General features: G+C 42.3%; 1 protein-coding gene across 1 annotated transcript in view; it reads right to left on the bottom strand.

Moving 5' to 3' along the window:
- Window positions 1-1084: 1084 nt before the first annotated feature.
- Window positions 1085-23281, bottom strand: part of TUT1 (terminal uridylyl transferase 1, U6 snRNA-specific) — a 41266-nt gene continuing 19069 nt past the window's right edge. Inside the window, exons 6-10 of the mRNA XM_068260240.1 lie at window positions 16734-16921; window positions 16530-16639; window positions 8780-8902; window positions 8605-8697; window positions 1085-2350 (exon numbers count right to left, since the gene is read on the bottom strand). Coding sequence (XP_068116341.1) covers window positions 1227-2350; window positions 8605-8697; window positions 8780-8902; window positions 16530-16639; window positions 16734-16921 — 1638 coding nt within the window. The 3' untranslated portion in view covers window positions 1085-1226. The remainder of the gene's footprint in view (window positions 2351-8604; window positions 8698-8779; window positions 8903-16529; window positions 16640-16733; window positions 16922-23281) is intronic.

Here is a 23281-nt window from a genome sequence, read left to right as displayed (position 1 = left end):
CTGTACCCCTCATCACTACTGCAGTGTCACGTGGTACAGGTGCTCGAGGTGACAATTCAAAAAAAAAAAAAAAAAGACACAGGGGGAGGCCAGAAGTCCAGTCATCAGGAAATTGCACTCCATTACCATCAAGCACCCAAGCCATCCCTTTCAACCGAGATCTCCAGCATGCAGGACTGATCGCTTTGATCAATTCGTCTGGAAATCGATATCGATCGGAAATGATCAATCAGGTGGCCATGTTGCAGTATCCATCTCAGATGGATATCGATGTTGAAAATCAAGTAATGTATAGGCAACATGTACGAGCAGCTCAACCGAGAGACAGATCTCTCTCGGACTGAACCTCATAGAGAGAGCGAGAGAGAGTAAGAAATTGGCTGCCCATACAGTGAAAGTCAATTTCTGATTGATTCCAGCATGAAATCTTTTGGGAATCGTTCTCGTGATGCCACATCCACCACCTTGGTTGCTGTCTTCCCAAATGTTAATGTGCCCCCTTGTGCATTCAAATTTCTCACCTGTCCCCTGCTAGTGCATTCGTTATGCCTTTGTGCCCCACGGGTCTACCGCAATATAGCACATGGCGCGATCATAGTTCGGGCATGCTTGTTGCGGCACCGATTTTCATCCTATTTGATAATTATTGAATTGGATGGTCGATCTGCTGCAAAAATCGGCAGATGTGTAGCCACCTTAGGCTGACAGCCTACTCTAGGAGTTTCTTTCTTGAACTCATTATTAGAGATAGGACCAATTTTGAAGTAAGCTACATATAGGTAAAACGTTTTAGATCAATCCGCACATACACACACAGACTGAAAGACAGCCTTTTCCCATTCGCCATAAAATTGATGAACTCTGAATCCTCTCTGAAATAATTAACACTGTGTACAAATTGTTTAAACATCTGTAATACCTGGCATACTTGTATAATTTCTTCTCTTCCTTGTTACTATCACTATGTTCCCTATATGCACCGTGGGGTTGTCATGAAAAGTAATTTCGTAGTGTTACACAATGACAATAAAGTGAATTGAATTGAATATAAAATATACAAATATCAAGAAGATGATAAAACCTGTTTAACATATAAAAGTTTATTTACATTACCATACAGATGTATAAAGCCTTTGAGAGTCAAGATCCAGTTTAAAGTGGAACATGAACAGCTGCAGATTCTGTTTTCCTTCTGCACTAACCTTATAAAGGGTGGCCACATGGGTTCATTCGCAACTACTTAAAATCTCTTGAACCATGGAAGGCAAAAACCCCTTTAAAAAGTGGAAGAAATTAGTGCTGCACTGATAAGGGTCAACTTCTGGAATAAGATGCAGTTCTAAACTGCCCTCAGTTGTTTGCTGATCCATTACTGTTATTTGCATTAGAGGCTTGCCAGCCTTATTTTCTTCTGGCCTGAAAGATAAAGCACGGGATACTGAAGCCTCTACTTCTAACCTCTGGGACCCCTCTCCAACCATGCTCCGTCTTTGTTTGCGTCTGCCTTCCCACACTCTGTGCCATACAAGTATCCTCACAATGGGAACATCCTTACTTACTGGTTCTTTTAGTTTTTTGGCTTTGCAATCACTTTTATGAACAGTTGTCCCAATTACTTTGCTCAGATTCACATCAGCAACTGCATCTGAGCTTTCGATCTTCCTTTTTTTGTTTTTTGTATGGACTTCCCCACTGCTTACTCGTTTCCTCCCATTTACATCAGTCTTCACCTGTTCTTCAAGTACATCTTCATTTTTACACTCCAACGTATTACCAGCAATAGTGAGTCTTTCTACGTTTGGCACTGCCTGTTTATTTTCAGTCGCACTTTGCTGCATTTCATCATCATTGCTCTTATTAGTATTTCCGCTGTTACTTTCTGCTCCATTTTTCCCACTGGGTTTCTCCTCATAAGTACATAGCAACAGCTCTACAAAGACCCTTTTAACAGCTGCAAAAACATCTTCCAATGAATACCCTGCCATAGGAATAGAGATTTCTGTACCTATTTTCTTACTGTCCTCTGATGTCTTAGGAAGCAATAACAAAGTGATGCCCCAAGGACGGGGTGGTGAGCGTAGATGGTAGAAAGGTGAGCGGCAGAAGCTTACAGCATCAATACACTGTGCTAAAAAATTACGGGCAGTCTTCAAGCTAACATTACTACAGACATTGTGACTCAGTTCAAATGGATCCTGAACATTGAATGGACCTAAACGAAAACCTTCAGCCCACGATGGAAGAGGAGAGGTAAAGGGGAGTGTGATAATCAGACCATCTCTGAGACAGAGAATGCTTGAATGTAGGTCCAGTGTGGTGAAAAAAGAGAAAAAGTCAGCAAGAAGGCAGCCTAGGTAACAACAATGGAAAAAAAAAAGTATTAAAAATGACAGCAAACAAATTAAACACTTGTTAAATAGAAATGTATCCTGTATGTATTTAGAGTTTAGCCTAATTCCCCCTCATCTGTGACTAATCACAACTGTAATTTGATCTCTCAGCTGTGTCAGCTGGCTGCCTCGGCAGAGCAGCTGATTTGTAAACATAGGATGTTTCCCTATGTAGACACACTAAAGATGTATTGCAGGATTTCTATCAGCTGTAACAAAAATATTTTTCTTGAAAGGTTATTACGCTGTTACTTATCTTTTAGAACAAAGAGGAAGTTCTGAATTCAGGTCCGCTTTAATATTTAACCTCCTTAGCGGTAATCTTGAGTCAGGCTGGGGACAGAAATCCGCAGCTCAGAGCAGTAAACTCGAGCCTGAGTGAGTTATATGCAGTAGCTGCTGCAGATCACTCTCTGGTATGTTTTTTTTTCTGCTTGTTTTTAGGGTCTAAAAGCTTGTAAAAAAAAAAAAAAATTGCACAGCTTTTAGACTCTAAATCTGGAAATAATCATTACGCCAGGGAGGTTAAAGGAAACCTATGCTAGAACAATTCTGCTAATCTGCCACTGTTCACCCATTTCTGGGGGGAAAAAACAAACTAGTTTCCTAGTTGCTATGTCCTCTGTTTCCTTAAAAGTGAACTTTCACTAATGTCAAACTTTTGCTATGTACATGTATCAGTGCTGTATCACTTGGCAATTTAAGATAATTAAAATTGCCTTTCTATTTCAGCAGTTTGCAGCCAGCTGTGAGCTTCCAAGACTGAGGCTAATTTCACACCAGGACGTTGCGTTAGAGGGGGCGTTAAGGTCGCATAACGTTCCCCTAACGGAACGCCTGGTGGTGCTGGATCTGGACGTCAGAGTGAGCCGCGTTGTGCAGCTCACTCTGGCGTCAGTGATGCCGTAATGCGTACTCTTGTGCGCATGCGGCATCACGTGGTCCCGCCGGCCAATCGCCGCACAGAGCGGCCGCTCCAGGAAGTAAACACTGCACGTCACAACGTGCAGTGCATATTAATTAGCCATGTGCCTGGCCGCTCTCCGCTCCTCCTCAAGATTACTGAGCATGTGCAAGCTTTCTAGTCTAAAGTACTGCATGCAGTACGTTGTCTTGTGACGCAGCGTTACAATGTAACGCAACGTGGGCACTGTGAACAGCCCCATTGATTTTTCATTACTGTGCGGTGGGCTGTGTTACAGGCTGCTCTAACGTGCGCCTGTAACGTCTCACTGTGAAACCAGCCTTAAAGCACAAACTGGACTTCATTTGAAGCTTGGATTCTGTACCATTCTTTTTTTTACTGCATAGGAAACTAGCTGTGTAGAGCAGAAACAATTGTTAAAGGACAACTGAAGTGAGAGGGATATGGAGGCTGCCATATTTATTTCCTTTTTAGCTAAGTTCACAGTGGTCAGTTGCATAACGCATGCGTTTTACTGCGTTTTAATGATTTTGAACTGCAAAGGAGACAGGACATAGACTTTAAAACAAAGCCTGCATGCAGTGAGTTAGAATAACACGATCAGTTACAATGCAGTACCGTGAACAGCTCCATAGATTTGTATGGGCATCGAGATGACATGCAGAATTATTCTGAAGTGCAAATTACCACTGTGAACAGGGCCTGAAACAATACCAGTTGCCTGGCTATCTTGCTGATCCTCTGCCTCTAATACTTTAAGTCATAGACCCTGAAAAAGCATGCAGCAGATCAGGGGTTTCTGCCATTATTGTCAGATTTGACGATTTTAGCTTCATGCTTGTTTCTGGTATTATTTTGACACTACTGCAGCCAAATAGATCAGCAGGACTGCCAGGCAGCTGGTATTGTTTACAAGGAAATAAATATGGCAGCCTCCATAGTGTTCTCATTTCAGTTGTCCTTTAAGATGGCCATACATCAAGCAATTTTGGTGGCCAATAGAGCAAGAGACAGATCTCTCTCTTTGATCCAATGTAAGTGGCGAGAGATTTGTTGGCCGCTATAAAGTGCAGGCCAATTCCCGATTGATTCCAACACGAAATCTTAAGGCAATCAGCCTAGTGACGCCACCTAGTCACTTCACCGTGTCGTGCATTAATTCTTTACCTGTCCGGTGTTTCTGCACTCCTCTTCCTCATTCACACCTCACAGGATTGCCGGTGTGTTGCAGGTGACGCGCGTACACTGTGTTTAGCGTTTGTGATAATCGCACACCATTGCCGCCGCACACCCAATCGAGCATGAGATTTCCCAGCATATCTGATCAATACTTGCAACCAATTTCGACTTGAAATTGGTCGAATAGTTGATCAGGCATGCTCTCGGCGCCAACAATTTTCATTAGATTCAATAAAAATGATCAAATCAGATGGTCAATCAGCCACCAAGTCTACTAATGAATGGCCACCTTTACTTATTTTCCCACACAAGCACTAAATGAGCGACTGGCAGCCACTTTGATATACCCAAACTCGGTTAAGACCATTGTAGAATCTATTTATGTGCACAAAAACAACAAACAAATTAAATTAGTTTTTGCCATTAACCCTAGACATGTGATCCAGGGATTTTATCTGACTGCCAACTTGGAGTGGGAAAGACACTTAAAATAGGGGTGGAGGCGCCCAATGCATAAAAGATAGGCTGATAAGCTGTTAACCTTATAAACAGAGAGATAATCTTACCTCTCTTGAACAATTTGGACCAGTTTATTGAAAAAGGTCTTTTTATTCGAGCACAGAAAATTGACAACGCGTTTCGTGAGTGCTTGCCCACTTCCTCAGGACAGTGAAAATAAAACCAGGTGCCTTAACGGCTATGGCTGTGTAGTCAAACAAGTTATCAATTTTATGTGCTCGAATAAAAGACCTTTTTCAATGCAAGCTTGCTTGCTACAAAGCCATAGCAGTTAAGGCACCTGGGTTTTTTTTCACTGACCTGAGGAAGCAGGCAAGCACCCAAGAATAACGTTGTCAATTTTATGTGCTCAAATAAAAGACCTTTTTTCAATAAACTGGTCCAAATTCTTCAAGAGAAGTAAGATTACCTCTCCGTTTATAAGGTTAACAGCTTATTAGCCTATCTTTTATACAGTGGATGCCTCCACCCATTTTAAGTGTCTTGTCATACCTTTTTTAGAGGTGATAGTTTTTAGTTGTCCTAAAGAACTTCCGGAGTGTGACCACCCAGTTCCTGTCACAGACCTGGAAAACCGAGCAGGGACAGTTAATTTCCCGCCTGCTCTGAAGGTGGTTGCAAGGATTTGCAACCCACCTTTATGAGTAACTACATCCTTAGCAATTTGCTTTTCTGAATCTTACACGATTCTGCACCATTGGGCTCCTTTTGCCTTTTAGATGAACCTAGGGTTGTTACAATCACAATCATCTGGAGTGGGAAAGGAATGTTACCTCTTAACCACTTAAAGAGGAACTCCAGTGAAAATAATGTACTAAAAAAAGTGCTTCATTTTTACAATAATTATGTATAAATGATTTAGTCAGTGTTTGCCCATTGTAAAATGTTTTAAATCCCTGATTTATATTCTGACATTTATTACATGGTGACATTGTTACTGCTGGCAAGTAATGTAGCTGCTGCTTGCTGTTTTGGCAGTTGGAAACAGCTGTAAACAGCTATTTCCCACAATGTAACAGGGTTCACAGACAGGAAACTGCCAGAAGTACCTCGGTACTCAGAGCTTCTTGTGGGAGGGGTTTTACCACAATATCAGTCATACAGCGCCCCCTGATGGTCTGTTTGTGAAAAGGTATAGATTTCTCATGTAAAAGTAGGTATCAGCTACTGATTGGGATAAAGTTCAATTCTTGGTCGGAGTTTCTCTTTAAGGACTGCAGTCATAAAACCCCTTTAGGACCAGACACTTTTTATCCATTCAGACCAATGCAGCTTTAACGGTTTATTGCTCTGTCATACAACCTACCACCTAAATGAATTTTACCCCATTTTCTTGTCACTAATACAGCTTTCTTTTGGTGCTATTTGATTGCTGCTGTGATTTTTAGTTTTTATTATATTCATCAAAAAAGACATGAATTTTGTCAAAAAAAATGATTTTTTTTAACTTTCTGTGCTGACATTTTTCAAATACAGTAAAATTTCTATATACATTTTTGTCCAAATTTATGGTGCTACAGGGCTTTGATTAAAAAAAATCCAATAAGTGTATATTTATTGGTTTGGGTAAAAGTTATAGCGTTTACAAACTATGGTGCAAAAAGTGAATTTTCCCATTTTGAAGCATCTCTGACTTTTCTGAGCACCTGTCATGTTTAATGAGGTGCTAGAATTCCAAGATAGTATAAATACCCCCCAAATGACCCCATTTTGGAAAGAAGACATCCCAAAGTATTCACTAAGAGGCATGGCAAGTTCATAGAAGATTTTATTTTTTGTCACAAGTTAGGGGAAAATGACACTCTGTGACAAAAAAAAAAAAAAAAGTTTCCATTTCTGCTAACTTGTGACACACACACACACACACAAAAAAGAAATCTGCCACAGACTCACCATGCCCCTCTCTGAATACTTTGGGGTGTCTACTTTCCAAAATGGGGTCATTTGTGGGGTGTGTTTACTGTCCTGGTATTTTGGGGGTGCTAAATTGTAAGCACCCCTGTAAATCCTAAAAGTGCTCATAGGACTTTGGGCCCCTTAGCGCACCTAGGCTGCAAAAAAGTGTCAGAGTGGGCTAGGGGTATTTTTTTTTTAAATAAAAAAATCTGTTTATGATAAGGGGAGAGGGAGAAGTGGAAATGTGGTACATGTTTAATGCTGGGAACACATGTTTAGTTTTCCCGCATGATAGATGCGTTTAATTAATAAATTCCGTCATGTCAGATACTCCGCTGGATTGTTTTACCACTCGATTCCTCACAGAAGCGAATGAAAAAAAAAACGAGCGGAAGATAAGAGAATCGAGTGGTAAATCGATCGAGCGAAGAAGCGCGCAGAAAAAACGTATTGTGTGTTCCCAGCATAAAGAATAAATAATTTTGGCATTTTTCTAAGCTCAGATTTTATTTAATTCAATAAAGGGTCTCACTTGAAAAAGCCCTTTCTGCGCATGTCTTTACTTGAGTTTTTGAAATTAGGGGTGTTAGTGTGTTCAAAAGAGGTTATGAATGGCTTCTTAAATCTGTGGTGCTGCATTATATTTGCATATACAGTATTATCTTGTTATAGTAAACTGTGATATAGTGAAAGGTTGGGTATATTAAATCGAACATCCAGGTCCCTGCCAAGCACCATTATGTGTATATGTGAGTAACACCTGGTATAGTACACTCAGATACAATACAACTTCTGTTATATAGTAAACCTGTTTGGCCCGTTAGCCAGTAATCGATTACCGATTATTGACAGAATTAAGATACAGTACTATAGTAGACTTTGTGCTTGAGTAGGGCAATTTCTGATATAGTAAACTATTTTACCTGGTCCCTTGGAGTTTACTATAAAGGGATTCTACTGTAGGATAAAAAAACTAGAATAATCAAAAATATACCTTGTTCAAGCTCAGCATACATACAACAAAATAATTTGCTAATGAAAAAAATATAAAACCACATTGGAAATCTCACTCCTTTCTACTGGCTTTAAAGGGGCACTACAGCGAAAAACTGTAAAATTTAAAATATGTGCAAACATATACAAATAAGAAGTACATTTTTTCCAGAGTAAAATGAGCCATAAATTACTTTCCTCCTATAATGCTGTCACTTACAGTAGGCAGTAGAAATCTGACAGAAGTGACAGGTTTTGGACTAGTCCATCTCTTTATAGGGGATTTTCAGCAAGGCTTTTATTCTTTATAAAGATATTCCCTAAAAATGATTTAAACAATGCTGCTGGCCAGCTTCCCTGCTTCCTACACATTTTTTTGGCAGTTGGACAGAGCAACTGCCATTCACTAAGTGCTTCTGAAAACAAATATATCCCTGAGAATCCCCTATAAAGAGATGGACTAGTCCAAATCCTGTCACTTCTGCCAGATTTCTACTACCTACTGTAAGTGAAAGCAACATAGGAGAAAAGTAATTTATGGCTCATTTTACTCTGAAAAAAATGTACTTCTTATTTGTATGTGTTTGCACATATTTTAAATTTTACAGTTTTTCGCTGTAGTGCCCCTTTAAGGCCAAAAATGCTTGTTAGAATAGATTTACAGAGCATAGAAAACTGAATAATGTAAATGGAATGTCTCACCAAGATTCTCTTCATTTGTAGTAGCTGGTAGTTGTGTGGGGTCAGAAGGGAAAGTGCAATCCCAGCCATCAATGACATGTGTGGGCTCATCTCCTAAAACATACATATATAAATGACAGAAAAAAAACACCATGCCATAAATTTCAGGAAGTTAAACATTTTAAAAAATACTCACCACACAACTCTTTAAGTCGGCTGAGACTAGGAATAACAGGAGGCTTTCTCGATTGTAGGAAAAAAATTATAAGTAACGTCAATGCATAATTATTCAGCAGGGGTCCACCACCTAATGGGTTACCTAAGTGTTGAGAAAATCAATACATTAGTAAAAAGAAGAATACTAGTCTAGTCTTAGTCTAACATTATAATGACTTATATCCAGACGGTTTCCTAGGGATATCAATTGAACTTTGAGTAAACAAATCTTTAAGAATAGGAGCCCTTCTGTAGATTACATTAGGTTTGTGCCAACTCTGGATCTGCAAGCAATACATGCCAATGTCTCTGTAGGACTTTTCTTATATCTCTATGCTGTATACTATAGTCCGTTATCATAGATAACTAACCTGCTTGTAATTTAATGTTATGATTTCCTAATGATTTTTACTAGTTTTTATAATTGCAATGTATTTACTCATATGATCATTGTATTTTTCCCCCAGCGGTGCTTGCTCCTCCACGGGAGGTATATATGCCATAACTAGCCCTTTAATTTCTCTTGCTGACAAGTTACTTATGTGCAGAAGCGCATACTGTAGCAGCACTATTCCGATGCCCCATTAATGTCGCATAAACTGGTAGAACGCATTAAGCCAGTAACGTCACCGGAAATACTATGGCGGCAAACCGGAAGTGGTCCGGATATCGACCGGGTGGCATGGAGGAACAGGCAGAATGACAGGGAAGGTAATTAAATTATTTTATATCTAATGTACGCTCGCCTGCTCATTCTCGTATCCCCCCGATGACGGTGGAAAGTTGAAACTAGTCGGGACGAGAGCGGGCAAAGCCGTGCAGTGAACACAAGTATCCTATTGAGTACCACAAGGGTGGGAAGTGTGTGTACCGGAGAGGGTCCTAACTGGCATAGGACCCTCCAGATGTAAGTGGATCTTGCTATACCTTGGCTGATGCTTTTATGCTTAATAAAGATTTCTTGAATCAATCCACAGAGCATCCCTCTTTATCACTTACAGGTCTGGAAGCTATATAAGAGGGATTTCTGGAGGTGGAATGCATCTATTATGTGCCTGAAAGTTGAATCACCTAGCGCTGTGACATCTGTGTAATGCTTACTTGAGGAGTAAAAGGATATATCCTGGGCACGGCAGTGGTGTTTCCTTCTGAGGAATCAGAGGTTCTTATACTGGGGCTCCTCCATACTTCTGCATTATAATGACTTACAGCTATTGAGAAACTAAAATTCAGTATCATAGACAATTAGTATATTGTGAAAGGGTTGAATTTTGTAGACTTGCGGCTAGAGTCAGTGCTTCAACACACAGACTTATCTGGGACATGGCCTACAATGGCTATATTCCTAGTGTCAAGCCACTCCTGAACCAGAGATAATATCAGAAGTGTCTTACCTGGTATAAGGAGAACATGGACTGGACTGATGCTCAGTGGTCCAAAGTTCTCTTTTCAGATGAAAGTAAATTTAGCATTTCATTTGTATATCCAGATCCAAAAGTCTGGCGGATAAGAGAACAGTCACAGGATCAAAGTTGCATGAAGTCCACTGTTTCCACAGTCAGTGATGATTGGGGAACCATGTGATCTGCTGGTGTTGGTCCACTATGTTTATCAAGCCCAAAGGCAGTGCCAGAAAATTTGAGAGAACAGACAGCTATATACATGCAACATCAAAAGGAGATACATAGATTTTTTTTTGCGAACATAAATATAATTCATAAAGATGCCTTTATTGAAACAGAACATCCAAATATGGTCTTGAGAAGATGCTGATTTATGACAAATAGATAATGCCCTCTGTTTACTCAATCCTCACATTACTGAAACTCAAGACTGGCGTAGAGGCATTGTAAATTCCGAGTTCAAAAGCAAGCTAAGAGCAGAATGGAAGCAATATTTGTCTGGGCCGAAAAATAATTATGGCATTAAAAACAGTTAGTTTGGTTGAAAAAAGACATCCGTTCAAGTCCAACCCCCTCCCCCCCCAATAAATAAATCAACCACCATCCTGAACCTGCACATATCCCCAGTTGATCCAGGGGAAGGCAAATAACTTTACAAGGCCTAGGCCAATTGGCCTTGTAATGGAAAAACTCCTTCCCGACTTCAGGTGGCAGTCAGATAAATCCCTGGATCAACTCTCTCGGGAACTACCTAATAATTATAGCTGTGGATGCCCTTCAATGCAAGGAAAGCATCCAAGCCCTCTCTCTTTAACCACTCAACGACCAGCTAACGCCGATAGGCGGCGGCTGGTCTTTGTGGATTTCCATGGAAACGGTCCATGTCAGTTCACGGCGGGGGGCTCCGTGAACAGCCTGCGAGCCTCCGATTGCGTCTCGCAGGCTAAATGTAAATACCCGGGGAAAAAATCCCCGGTGTTTACATCGTACGGCGCTGCTGTCACAGCAGCGCCGGCAAGGAGATCGGCGATCCCCGGGCTCCGATTGGACGGATCGCTGTCCTGTACCGCCTATCTTGAGCAGGAGACGGAGGGCGGTATAGCGCTGCGGAGGGGGGCTTTGAGTGGTTAAATGCAGATATAGAGTTTGCCATAACTAGTTCCTGAGGTAAGGTATTCCAGGTTTTAACCACTCTCACTGTGAAGGACCCCTTTTCTAAATAGATGGCAAAACTTTTTTTCTTCCATACGCAAATCATGCCTCCTTGTCCATTGTACAATAAATGCTCATCTGCCAAGCTTTTGTATTGCCTTCTGATGTATTTATACAAGTTAATTAAGGTCACCTCTCAGTCGCCTTTTTTCCAAGCTAAATAAGCCCAGTTTATCCAACCTTTCTTAGTAAATTATTATTTTATTATTATTTAGTATTTATATAGCGCTGACATATTACGCAGCGCTGTACAGTGTGTATATATATATCTTGAGATTTTCTATCCCTCTGATTAATTTAGTTGACCCTCTTTGTACCTATTCTAGATGGTTAATGTCCTTTCTATAGTGTGGTGCTCAAAACTGTATCCCATACTCCAGATGTGGCCTCACAATTTATAAAAAAGGAGTAGTATACTAGCATCTCGAGATATTATTTCCCTTTTTATGCATCCCAACATTTTATTTGCTTTAGCTACTGCTGCTTGGCATTGTATACGACTACCTAACTTGTTATCAACCAGTATTCTTAAGTCCTTCTCCAAGTCTGATGTTCCCAGCCGTATGCCATTTATTTTATATGGTGATCTACCTTTGATACGTTAGGTGCAAGACTTTGAATTTATCAACATTAAATTTCATCTGCCATATGGCCATGTTGTCAAGATCCTGTTGTAATATGTCACTATCTGTCCTATGGTGCCTGTACATGGTACAATTTTTTTCATCCAATCTTACCATTTCTATGTAGTATAAGGGTAAATTAAGTGAATATACTGAAAGGATCATTTAGGCAGTCCTTATATTACAAAGAAATAGTGAGATTGGATGAAAAAAAATTGTAACATGTATGGGCACCATTAGTGTCAATAAACAATCTCATACCAATCCAATATAAAAAATTGGTATCCTTGGTCAATCCTTTATCTACAGATTTTAACCAATATATACATTGTGTTTCTGCTATTATACTATATAGTAATTTGGCATCCATTTGTTTTTTTTATTTTAATATTTTTTTATAGGATCCGTTTTTTAAGGGCGCCCACATTACTGTGGGAGCCCTGCTATAGCCATAATTCACATTACGGCCTATAGCAACACATGGTGCGCCCAAATTAGCTTGTGCCATTTTGCACTCTCGCTGCTAATCACTTTTACAGCAGTAGTTAGTCTCTGAATCATTATCCTGAAACAACATTCAGCTAATCGGACTTCAGTCAGAGCACTTGATCTGCATTCTTGTTCAGAGTCTGTGACAAAGTTAACCACTTACCAACCGCCCACTGCACATGGGCGGCCGGAAAGTGGATCCCGCAAGGACCGCCGCATGCACAGAGGCGGCAGTCCTTGTACGGGCATGGGCGGCGCGATCGCGTCATTCGTGACGCGATCGGCCACCGGCGCCTGGCTCTGCCCCCCTCGCGCTGTAACCCGCCGGCCGTTCGGAAGCGCCGGCGGGTTACTAGCACCCGGATCGCCGCATACAAAGTGTATAATACACTTTGTAATGTATACAAAGTGTATTATACAGGCTGCCTCCTGCCCTGGTGGTCCCAGTGTCCGAGGGACCTCCAGGGCAGGCTGCAGCCACCCTAGTCTGCACCCAAGCACACTGATTTCCCCCCCCCACCCCCTGATCGCCCACAGCACCCCTCAGACCCCCCCTGCCCACCCCCCAGACCACTGTTTGCACCCAATCACCCCCCTAATAACCCATCAATCACTCCCTGTCACTATCTGTCAACGCTATTTTTTTTTTAATTCCCTAAACTGCCCCCTGCTCCCTCCTGATCACCCCCCCACCCCTCAGATTCTCTCCACCCCCGCCCCCCTTGTGTACTGTATGCATCTATCCCCCTGATCACCTGTCAATCACCCATCAATCACCCATCAATCAGCCCCTAACCTGCCCCTTGCGGGCAATCTGATCACCCACCCACACCAATAGATCGCCCGCAGATGCGACGTAAGATCACCTCCCAAGTGCAGTGTTTACATCTGTTCTCTACCCTAAACACCCACTAATTACCCATCAATCACCCCCTGTCACTGCTACCTATCAGATTAGACCCCTATCTGCCCCTAGGGCACTCAATCACCCGCCCACACCCTCAGAACGCCCTCAGACCCCAGCCCTGATCACCTCGCCAGTGCATTGCTTGCATCTATTCCCCCCTCTAATCACACCTTGAGACACCCATCAATCACCTCCTGTCACCCCCTAGCACACCTACTCATCAGATCAGGCCCTAATTTGCCCCGTGTGGGCTCCTGATCACTCGGCCAAACCCTTAGATCCCCCTCAGACCCCCTTCCGATCACCTCCCCAGTGCATTCATTGCATCTATTTTCCCCTCTAACCACCCCCTGAGACACCCATCAATCACCTCCTGTCACCCCCCTAGCACTCCTATCCATCAGTTCAGGCCCAATACAACCTGTCATCTAAAAGGCCACCCTGCTTATGACCGGTTCCACAAAATTCGCCCCCTCAGACCACCTGTCATCAAAATTGGCAGATGCTTATACCCCTGAACAATCATTTTGAGACATTTGGTTTCCAGACTACTCACGGTTTTGGGCCTGTAAAATGCCAGGGCGGTATAGGAACCCCACAAGTGACCCCATTTTAGAAAAAAAAGACACCCCAATGTATTCTGTTCGGTGTATGACAAGTTCATAGAAGATTTTATTTTTTGTCAAAAGTTAGCGGAAATTGATTTATATTGTTTTTTTTTCACAAAGTGTCATTTTTCACTAACTTGTGACAAAAAAAATCTTCTATGAACTCGCCATACACCTAACGGAATACCTTGGGGTGTCTTTCTAAAATGGGGTCACTTGTGGGGTTCCTATACTGCCCTGGCATTTTAGGGGCCCTAAACCGTGAGGAGTAGTCTAGAAAACAAATGCCTCAAAATGACCTGTGAATAGGACGTTGGGCCCCTTAGCGCACCTAGGCTGCAAAAAAGTGTCACACGTGGTACCGCCGTACTCAGGAAAAGTAGTATAATGTGTTTTGGGGTGTATTTTTACACATACCCATGCTGGGTGGGAGAAATCGCTCTGTAAATGGACAATTGTGTGTAAAAAAAAAAATCAAACAATTGTCATTTACAGAGATATTTCTCCCACCCAGCATGGGTATGTGTAAAAATACACCCCAAAACACATTATACTACTTCTCCTGAGTACGGCGGTACCACATGTGTGGCACTTTTTTGCACCCTAACTGCGCTAAGGGGCCCAAAGTCCAATGAGTATCTTTAGGATTTCACAGGTCATTTTTGTTTCAAGACTACTCCTCACGGTTTAGGGCCCCTAAAATGCCAGGGCAGTATAGGAACCCCACTAATGACCCCATTTTAGAAAGAAGACATCCCAAGGTATTCTGTTAGGAGTATGGTGAGTTCATAGAAGATTTTATTTTTTGTCACAAGTTAGCGGAAAATGACACTTTGTGAAAAAAACAATTAAAATCAATTTCCGCTAACTTGTGACAAAAAAATAAAATCTTCTATGAACTCACCATACTCCTAACGGAATACCTTGGGGTGTCTTCTTTCTAAAATGGGGACATTAGTGGGGTTCTTATACTGCCCTGGCATTTTAGGGGCCCTAAACCGTGAGGAGTAGTCTTGGAACAAAAATGACTTGTGAAATCCTAATGGTACTCATTGGACTTTGGGCCCCTTAGCGCAGTTAGGGTGCAAAAAAGTGCCACACATGTGGTATCGCCGTACTCAGGAGAAGTAGTATAATGTGTTTTGGGGTGTATTTTTACACATACCCATGCTGAGTGGGAGAAATCTCTCTGATTTTTTTTTACACACAATTGTCCATTTACAGAGAGATTTCTCCCACCCAGCATGGGTATGTGTAAAAATACACCCCAAAACACATTATACTACTTCTCCTGAGTACGGCAATACCACATGTGTGGCACTTTTTTGCAGCCTAACTGCGCTAAGGGGCCCAAAGTCCAATGAGCACTTTTAGGCTTTACAGGGGTGCTTACAAATTAGCACCCCCCCAAAATGCCAGGACAGTAAACACACCCCACAAATAACCCCATTTTGGAAAGTAGACACTTCATGGTATTCAGAGAGGGGCATGGTGAGTCCGTGGCAGATTTCATGTTTTTTGGTCACAAGTTAGCAGAAATGGAATTTTTTTTTTTCTTGTCACAAACTGTCATTTTCCGCTAACTTGTGACAAAAAAATAATATCTTCTATGAACTCACTATGCCTCTCAGTGAATACTTTGGGATGTCTTCTTTCCAAAATGGGGTAATTTGGGGGGGGGGGGGGGGTATTTATACTATCCTGGAATTCTAGCCTCTCATGAAACATGACAGGTGGTCAGAAAAGTCAGAGATGCTTGAAAATGGGAAAATTCACTTTTTGCACCATAGTGTGTAAACGCTATAACTTTTACCCAAACCAATAAATATAGGCTGAATGGGTTTTTTTTTAAATCAAAAACATGTTTGTCCACATTTTTCGTGCTGCATGTATACAGAAATGTTACTTTATTTGAAAAATGTCAGCACAGAAAGTTAAAAAAATCATTTTTTTGACAAAATTCATGTCTTTTTTGATGAATATAATAAAAAGTAAAAATCGCAGCAGCAATCACATAGCACCAAAAGAAAGCTTTATTAGTGACAAGAAAAGGAGCCAAAATTCATTTAGGTGGTAGGTTGTATGAGCGAGCAATAAACCGTGAAAGCTGCAGTGGTCTGAATGGAGAAAAAGGGTCTGGTCCTTAAGAGGGGTAAAGCCCACGGTCCTCAAGTGGTTAAGACAAATCCACTGAGCGGATCGTTCAGAAACAGCCTTATTAGTCTGCAGACAGACTGTACACACGCACTACTGTCGGGAGAATGACTGCCCAGTGGGAGGGTCTCACGGACCGGTGGTGCTCTGTAGTAGTGCTTGTGTACGCACCTTTAGAGGCAGAGGATTAGCAGGACAGCCAGGCAATATGCATTGTTTAAAAGAAAATAAACATGCCAGCCTCCATATTCCTCTCACTTCAGTAGTGCTTTAAATCAATGTATTAATGTTACTTGATCTTGAACTTTTCCCTAACATTGCTCTTTATGCTCACCTGCCAGTTGGTTTATTCGAGCCCAATATCTAACGGTATACACCAGCTGTGGAACCCGGGGGTCTAGATCAGAACAGAGGTGCAAGTACTGGGAGTTCCGCAAGGCAAGCCTGGTTTCAAAAATTATGAACAAAAAGGAAATATGTGTAAACTCAGGATTTACAGTCATGGCATAAAGAAATAATTACAACAAAGCTATTTCACCTGTTATTAAGAGTGATATCTCCCCTCAGTCCAGATGTTTTGTGCTGAAAACGTACAACTGGGCGCCGGGCAGAAGGAACAGTTTGGACCCCATGGACTCCAGGAACACACTGACGTAAAACTCTCTCAACTAAATTAAGAATTTCATCATTTGAGAGGCCCCGTAAGGACAGTCCAGGAGTAATACTCTGTAAAGAAACCAGGCATAGGTTTGATGAGAATGGTTATCTCAGCTTTACTATTAAAGAATTGTGTTCTGCTTTTGTATGGAAATATTCAAACCCATGCTATTTCTGACACCTAAAATAAAAAAATGATTAAGAGCCTGAATGGCTCGAAACATGTCAGCTAACTGATGCTTGTACCCCTGCTTCTTTTAATGGATATGTCCTAATAAAGCTTGGAACCCTGGACTGGTGCGGACCTTCCGTTTTTTCTACCTAAAATCAAAATTGTACATATACACATTTCCTATAGCTGCCCATAGACACTGGATGATGGTTAATCATACAGGCATAATCCAACTGTACTCAGGACATTAGCTGCATTATCTTTCACATGCATACACGCTGAACATGTTATATTGTGGTGGAATGTGTGTTCAGACAACACTTTGTTACCTTATGCAAGGGAAAGCACACATCACAACATTATCTACCTCTGGCTCAAACAAAAAGGCTGCTGTAATCCTAAACTACAGTAAAGGAATGGTTTTATCAAACTAAAGACACTTATACATTAGGACTCAGGGTACATTGAGTGACTGCAATGCCTGGTACGCAATGGGACCAGACAATGCTGTCTCCTTTTCCCCATGAGCGGTTGCCCTAATTTTAGAACTCCTACGTAAAAAAAAACAAATATAATATAATATTATATATATATATATATATATATATATATATATATATATATATATATATATATATATATATATATATATATATATATATATATATATATATATATATATATATATATATATATATATATATATATATATATATATATATATATATATACATACACACACACACACACACACACACTCACCTAAAGTACTATTAGGAACACCGTACTAATACGGTATTTGACTACCTTTCGCCTTCAGAACTGCCTTAATTCTACAAGGTGCTGAAAGCATTCTTTAGAAATGTTGGCCCATATTGATAGGATAGTATCGTGCAGTTGATGGAGATTTGTGGGATGCACATCCAGGGCACGAAGCTCTTGTTCCATCACATCCCAAACATGCTCTATTGAGTTGAGATCTGGTGACTGTGGGGGCCATTTTAGTACAATGAACTAATTGTCATGTTCAAGAAACCAATTTGAAATGATTCGAGCTTTGTGACATGGTGCACTATCCTGCTGGAAGTAGCCATCAGAGTACATGGTGGTCATGAAGGGATGGACATGCTCAGAAACAATGCTCAGGTAACCCGTGGCATTTAAATGATGCCCAATTGGCACTAAGGGGCCTAAAGTGTGCCAAGAAAACATCCCCCACACAACTACACCACCACCAGGCTGCACAGTGGTATCAAGGCATGATGGATCCATGTTCTCATTCTGCTTACACCAAATTCTGACTCTACCGAGACTCATCAGACCAGGCAACATTTTTCCAGTCTTTAACCGTCCAATTTTGGTGAGCTCGTGCAAATTATAGCCTCTTTTTCCTATTTGTAGTGGAGATGAGTGGTACCTGGTGGGGTCTTCTGCTGTTGTAGCCCATCCGCCTCAAGGTCGCGCGTGTTGTGGCTTCGCAAATGCTTTGCTGCATACCTCGGTTGTAACGAGTGGTTGTGATTATTTCAGTCAACGTTGCTCTTCTATCATCTTGAATCAGTTGGCCCATTCTTCTCTGACCTTTAGCATCAACAAGGCATTTTCACCCACTGGACTGCCGCATACTGGATATTTTTCCCTTTCACACCATTCTTTGTAAACCCTAGAAATGGTTGTGCGTGAAAATCCCAGTAACTGAGCAGATTGTGAAATACTCAGACCGGACCGTCTGACACCAACAACCATGCCACGCTCAAATTGCTTAAATCACCTTTCTTTCCTATTCTGACATTCAGTTTGGAGTTCAGGAGATTGTCTTGACCAGGACCACACCCCTAAATGCATTGAAACAACTGCCATGTGATTGGTTGATTAGATAATTGCATTAATGAGAAATTGAACAGGTGTTCCTAATGATCCTTTAGGTGAGTGTATATAGCTACACACAAATGCTATGTTTTCCTTAGATAAGATGGTGAATCGTTGTTATACACTTAAGCTGGCCATACACTGGCCCGATTTGCCGCCGTTTCGACAGCCGATTCGATCACTGGGATCGAATCTGCTGCCAATCGTTCGCGCTACACGCTGAATTTCGATCCATTTCGTCCGATCCCGTCGATCGCTCCGTGCGGAAAATTACCGTCGATCGCCCGCGGGTAGGGAGCGCGTCGCTAGCGGCGTTCGAGTGCCCGACGACCGACGCAATAGAGCGGCAATACATTACCTGCTCCGCCGGCGTGACTGCCCCCGGTCACCGTTGCTCCGTCTCCGCTCTGGTCTCCGGCATGCTTCAGTTCCTCTTGCCCGGCAGGAAGTTTAAACAGTAGAGGGCGCTCCTGCCCGGCAGGAAGAAGTAAAGCATGCCGGACCTGGAGACCAGAGCGGAGACGGAGCAGCGGTGACCGGGGGCAGTCACGCCGGCGGAGCAGGTAATGTATGCGGCGGGGAGGGGAGCGGCGGCAGTAGCACCACCACCACAACAGATTGTGAACGGTTTCAGGCTGAAATCGGTTCACAATCTGTTTGCAGTAAAGGTAGCCATACGATCCCTCTCTGATCAGATTCGATCAGAGAGGGATCTATCTGTTGGTCGAATCTGATGGCAAATCGACCAGTGTATGGCTACCTTTAGATGAAAATCTAGCACTACAACATTGAGTATTAATCCCCTGTGCTGGATCGCTAAACAGATGATGAACAAGTGCTACGTGTTCATCGCCTCCCTCCTCTATAGACCATTATGGGTGGCACAGTTGGCACAAAGCAAGTGGGTCTGTACAAAGCTCACTCATACACCTTTGACCAAGAACAATCGTGTGTATAAGTTATTAAGAGATAACCCATATGCCTCACTGCTCTTTTATTTAACCCTTTCATAAAGACATTGGGTAGTATATGGATAGAATTATTTTTTTTTTAATTAATACAATGAGCAAGGGCATGAAGATAAGATTTTGCTGATCAGTAGATGGTGCTGATCTTTCAGCAGCACAGGGAGTAGGTGGAGAGGTCAAACTTCTCCCTTCCCTTCCAGCTAGTCGCTGTGAGGATGGGGAAAGGGAGAGGAGTCTGAACAGCCATCTGTCCAATATAACTGAACTTAACGCTAAATGGTCCTACAGCATCCAGCCAGATAGGCACTTTCATTATATATATTCCAAAAATGGCAGGCATGCAACTTACAACATTTTGTACGTTGCCAGTTAATGCAAATCTATCATATGCATTAAAGAAAACCTGTGCGGTAAAAAAAAAAAAAGTGCCCCAAACAGATCTTCCAGAGGCTTCTCGCCACCTTATTATTTCAGCACTGTGACCCTGAAGTCTGTACGAGACCAAGTGTGCCCGTGCTGCGCAGAATAGCGTGCATCTGCACAGTAGCATGAAGCTGCTGCATGGGCTTGGCAAATAAGCTCTGAGCTAGTGTGCAGTCTACACTTGCGCAGCGCAACCAAACTCTGTTGACAGGTTTGCAAGGGTTTCAGAGCTGTAATTGTGAGGAGGAGGAAAATAAGGGGAGCCTCTGGATAAACCCTCTACCTAGCTGAGTACCTATTTGGGGCAAACATTACAGGTTTGCAGTGTTTAAGAGGCAGCTAATAGACACCCCATACCACTGCTTTTACTAGGCAATTTCAGGAGTCATAGTGTAACAGGGGCAAACGCAGGATTTTTAAGGGGGGGGGGATTCCTGAAAGGTCCAGAAGCACGTATGTCCCGAGTGCTTCCGAATACAGGTGGCTCCATACTGCCCATGCACAAAAGTGCGCTGGCGTATTACGGAGCTGCCTATCTTTGGAAGTACTCAAGGACACTAGTGTTTCTGAGGGCTTCTGGTAGCAGCAAATGTGAACGGGGTACAGCGCTGGAACAACTCCCCAAGAGAGGAACAGGAGATAGACTTAGTTTGGACAATTCAGTGGAATATGCTACATAGTTTCACATAGCGCAAGCGATACCCATATGATGCAGGGATATATGCATCTGCGGAAGATGTCGGCGCTACATAAATACTAAATAATAATATTTTGCCTCACCAGGATTGCACTTTTATTTAGCTTTCCTGTATGACAAGAACACACAGTCAGCTCTAGGGGAAGAGGGAAACAAAGGTGAATGAGGGAGGGCTGGTGTACACCAAGAGTGCTTCTGAGCGTTTTTCAAATCAACAGTGATTTGAAAAGCGCTTGGCTAATGTTACCCTATGTGGGTGTTCCCACAGCAGCGTTGTGATTTTTTCAAAATCGCAGGTATACTGCATGTAGCATGTTTTTGAGCAATTCATTCAAAAATCGCTCTGAAAATCACTTCACAAAATCACACTCACAAATTGCTAGCGATTGCTATTGTCATTTTGGCGTTGCACTAGCCCAGAGAGAGGAGTGGAGAAATTGAGAATAGCCTGAGATGGAGCAGAGAACTTATCTGTATTGCAGTCCCACATCAGACAGGCTACTTGCCTGTAATCGGACTCCTGTCCCTGTCAGTCTCTCACACAAGTCAGAAAGAAGCCCTCCTGGAGTCTAGGGACTGTCAAAAACTTTTCAGCTTGTTATCCACACCTTATCCACACATGCAGTCATAACAATGGGGAGAGACCAGACAGATGTTTGCCCACAGACCCTGAGTCCAGGCAAGCTCTGCATCATGCTGTGCATATTTACCAGCTTGCCTGCACTCTAATTTCATCATGTCTGACACTTCTGTGCTGTGGAGAGTCCAGGACTCCATAATCAACATTCTCTCACTGCAGGCTGCATCTTCTTGTGAGGGTTGTGAGGGAAGCTTGGCTGCCTCTCTCATTCTATTAGCTGGAGGGAGGCACCAGAAGTAAGAAGGGAGGGAGAATGAGGCTGTTTATATTATGCGGGCTTCCCTGGCTGAATACACAGCTCAGTGCAGGGGGGAGGTTCCAGACACCCGGAATAGCCCCCTGAGTTCGCCAGTGTGTAAAAACTGCTACATCCCAACACAACCCCGCCTTCCCTGTGGTTGAGAGCTCTGTATGCAGCATTTTCTCTTTAATCCCCTTTAATCATGCCATCCTCCTTCTGCATATGTGTAAATGTTCCAGGCAGTTTTCAATTCACATAAACCCGCAGCAGTTCAGTTGGTAGTTAAACACCTTCAAACTATCCATGTAAACTCAGCATATTACAGGTTTTTATAGATTAGCTATTAATGCCTTCAGACAGTACAAAGTATTGAAAAAGTTTACTTTGCAAGTTATGCTACATTTAAAAGGCAATTGCTCAGATCTCTTACTCTAGAAATAGTAAACCATTTTATTATGAAACAACAGGACATCAAAAAATGTATTCAAAAATCCTCAAGAGTCAAGGAAACCAGTAAAAGTGCAAGCCCCAATGATTTAAAGCTTAAAAACAGAGCACTGTATTATAAAACTGTCGAGGTAACCAAAATAAATATACAGTAGTTAAAGGACAGCTAAAGTGAGAAGAATATGGAGGCTGCATTATTTATTTCCTTTTAAAGAGACACTGAAGCGAAAAAAAATATATATGATATAGTGAATTGGTCGTGTACTATGAATAATTACTAGAAGATTAGCAGCAAAGAAAATATTCTCATACTTTTATTTTCAGGTATATAGTGTTTTTTCTAACATTGCATCATTCTATATTATGTGCAGATTACACAACACTCAGCATTCAAAATGATTCTTTCAGAGCAGTCTGTGAAGTAATGACCTGTCCTCTAGCAGAGAAAAAGTAAACAGTTCACTTACAGTTGAGATAATAAAAGTCAGATAACAGCCCTCTCCACGACTAAGACTTAAGCTGGCCATACACTGGCCCGATTTGCCGCCGTTTCGACAGCAGATTTGATCACTGGGATCGAATCTGCTGCCAATCGTTCGTGCTACACGCCGAATTTCGATCCATTTCGTCCGATCCCGTCGATCGCTCCGTGCGGAAAATTATCGTCGATCGCCCGCAGGTAGGGAGTGCGTCGCTAGCGGCGTTCGAGTGCCCGACGACCGACGCAATAGAGCGGCAATACATTACCTGCTCCGCCGGCGCGACTACCCCCGGTCACCGCTGCTCCATGTCTGCGCTGGTCTCCGGCATGCTTCAGTTCCTCCTGCCCGGCAGGAAGTTTAAACAGTAGAGGGCGCTCTACTGTTTAAACTTCCTACCGGGCAGGAAGAAGTAAAGCATGCCGGGGCCGGAGACCAGAGCGGAGATGGAGCAGCAGTGACCTGGGGACTGAAGTGGCGCCGGCGGAGCAGG

This window comes from Hyperolius riggenbachi, chromosome 11, assembly GCF_040937935.1.
Source record: "Hyperolius riggenbachi isolate aHypRig1 chromosome 11, aHypRig1.pri, whole genome shotgun sequence".
NCBI lineage: Eukaryota > Metazoa > Chordata > Amphibia > Anura > Hyperoliidae > Hyperolius > Hyperolius riggenbachi.
Note: the sequence above shows the minus strand (reverse complement) of the source record. Positions and strands in the feature narration are given on the sequence as shown.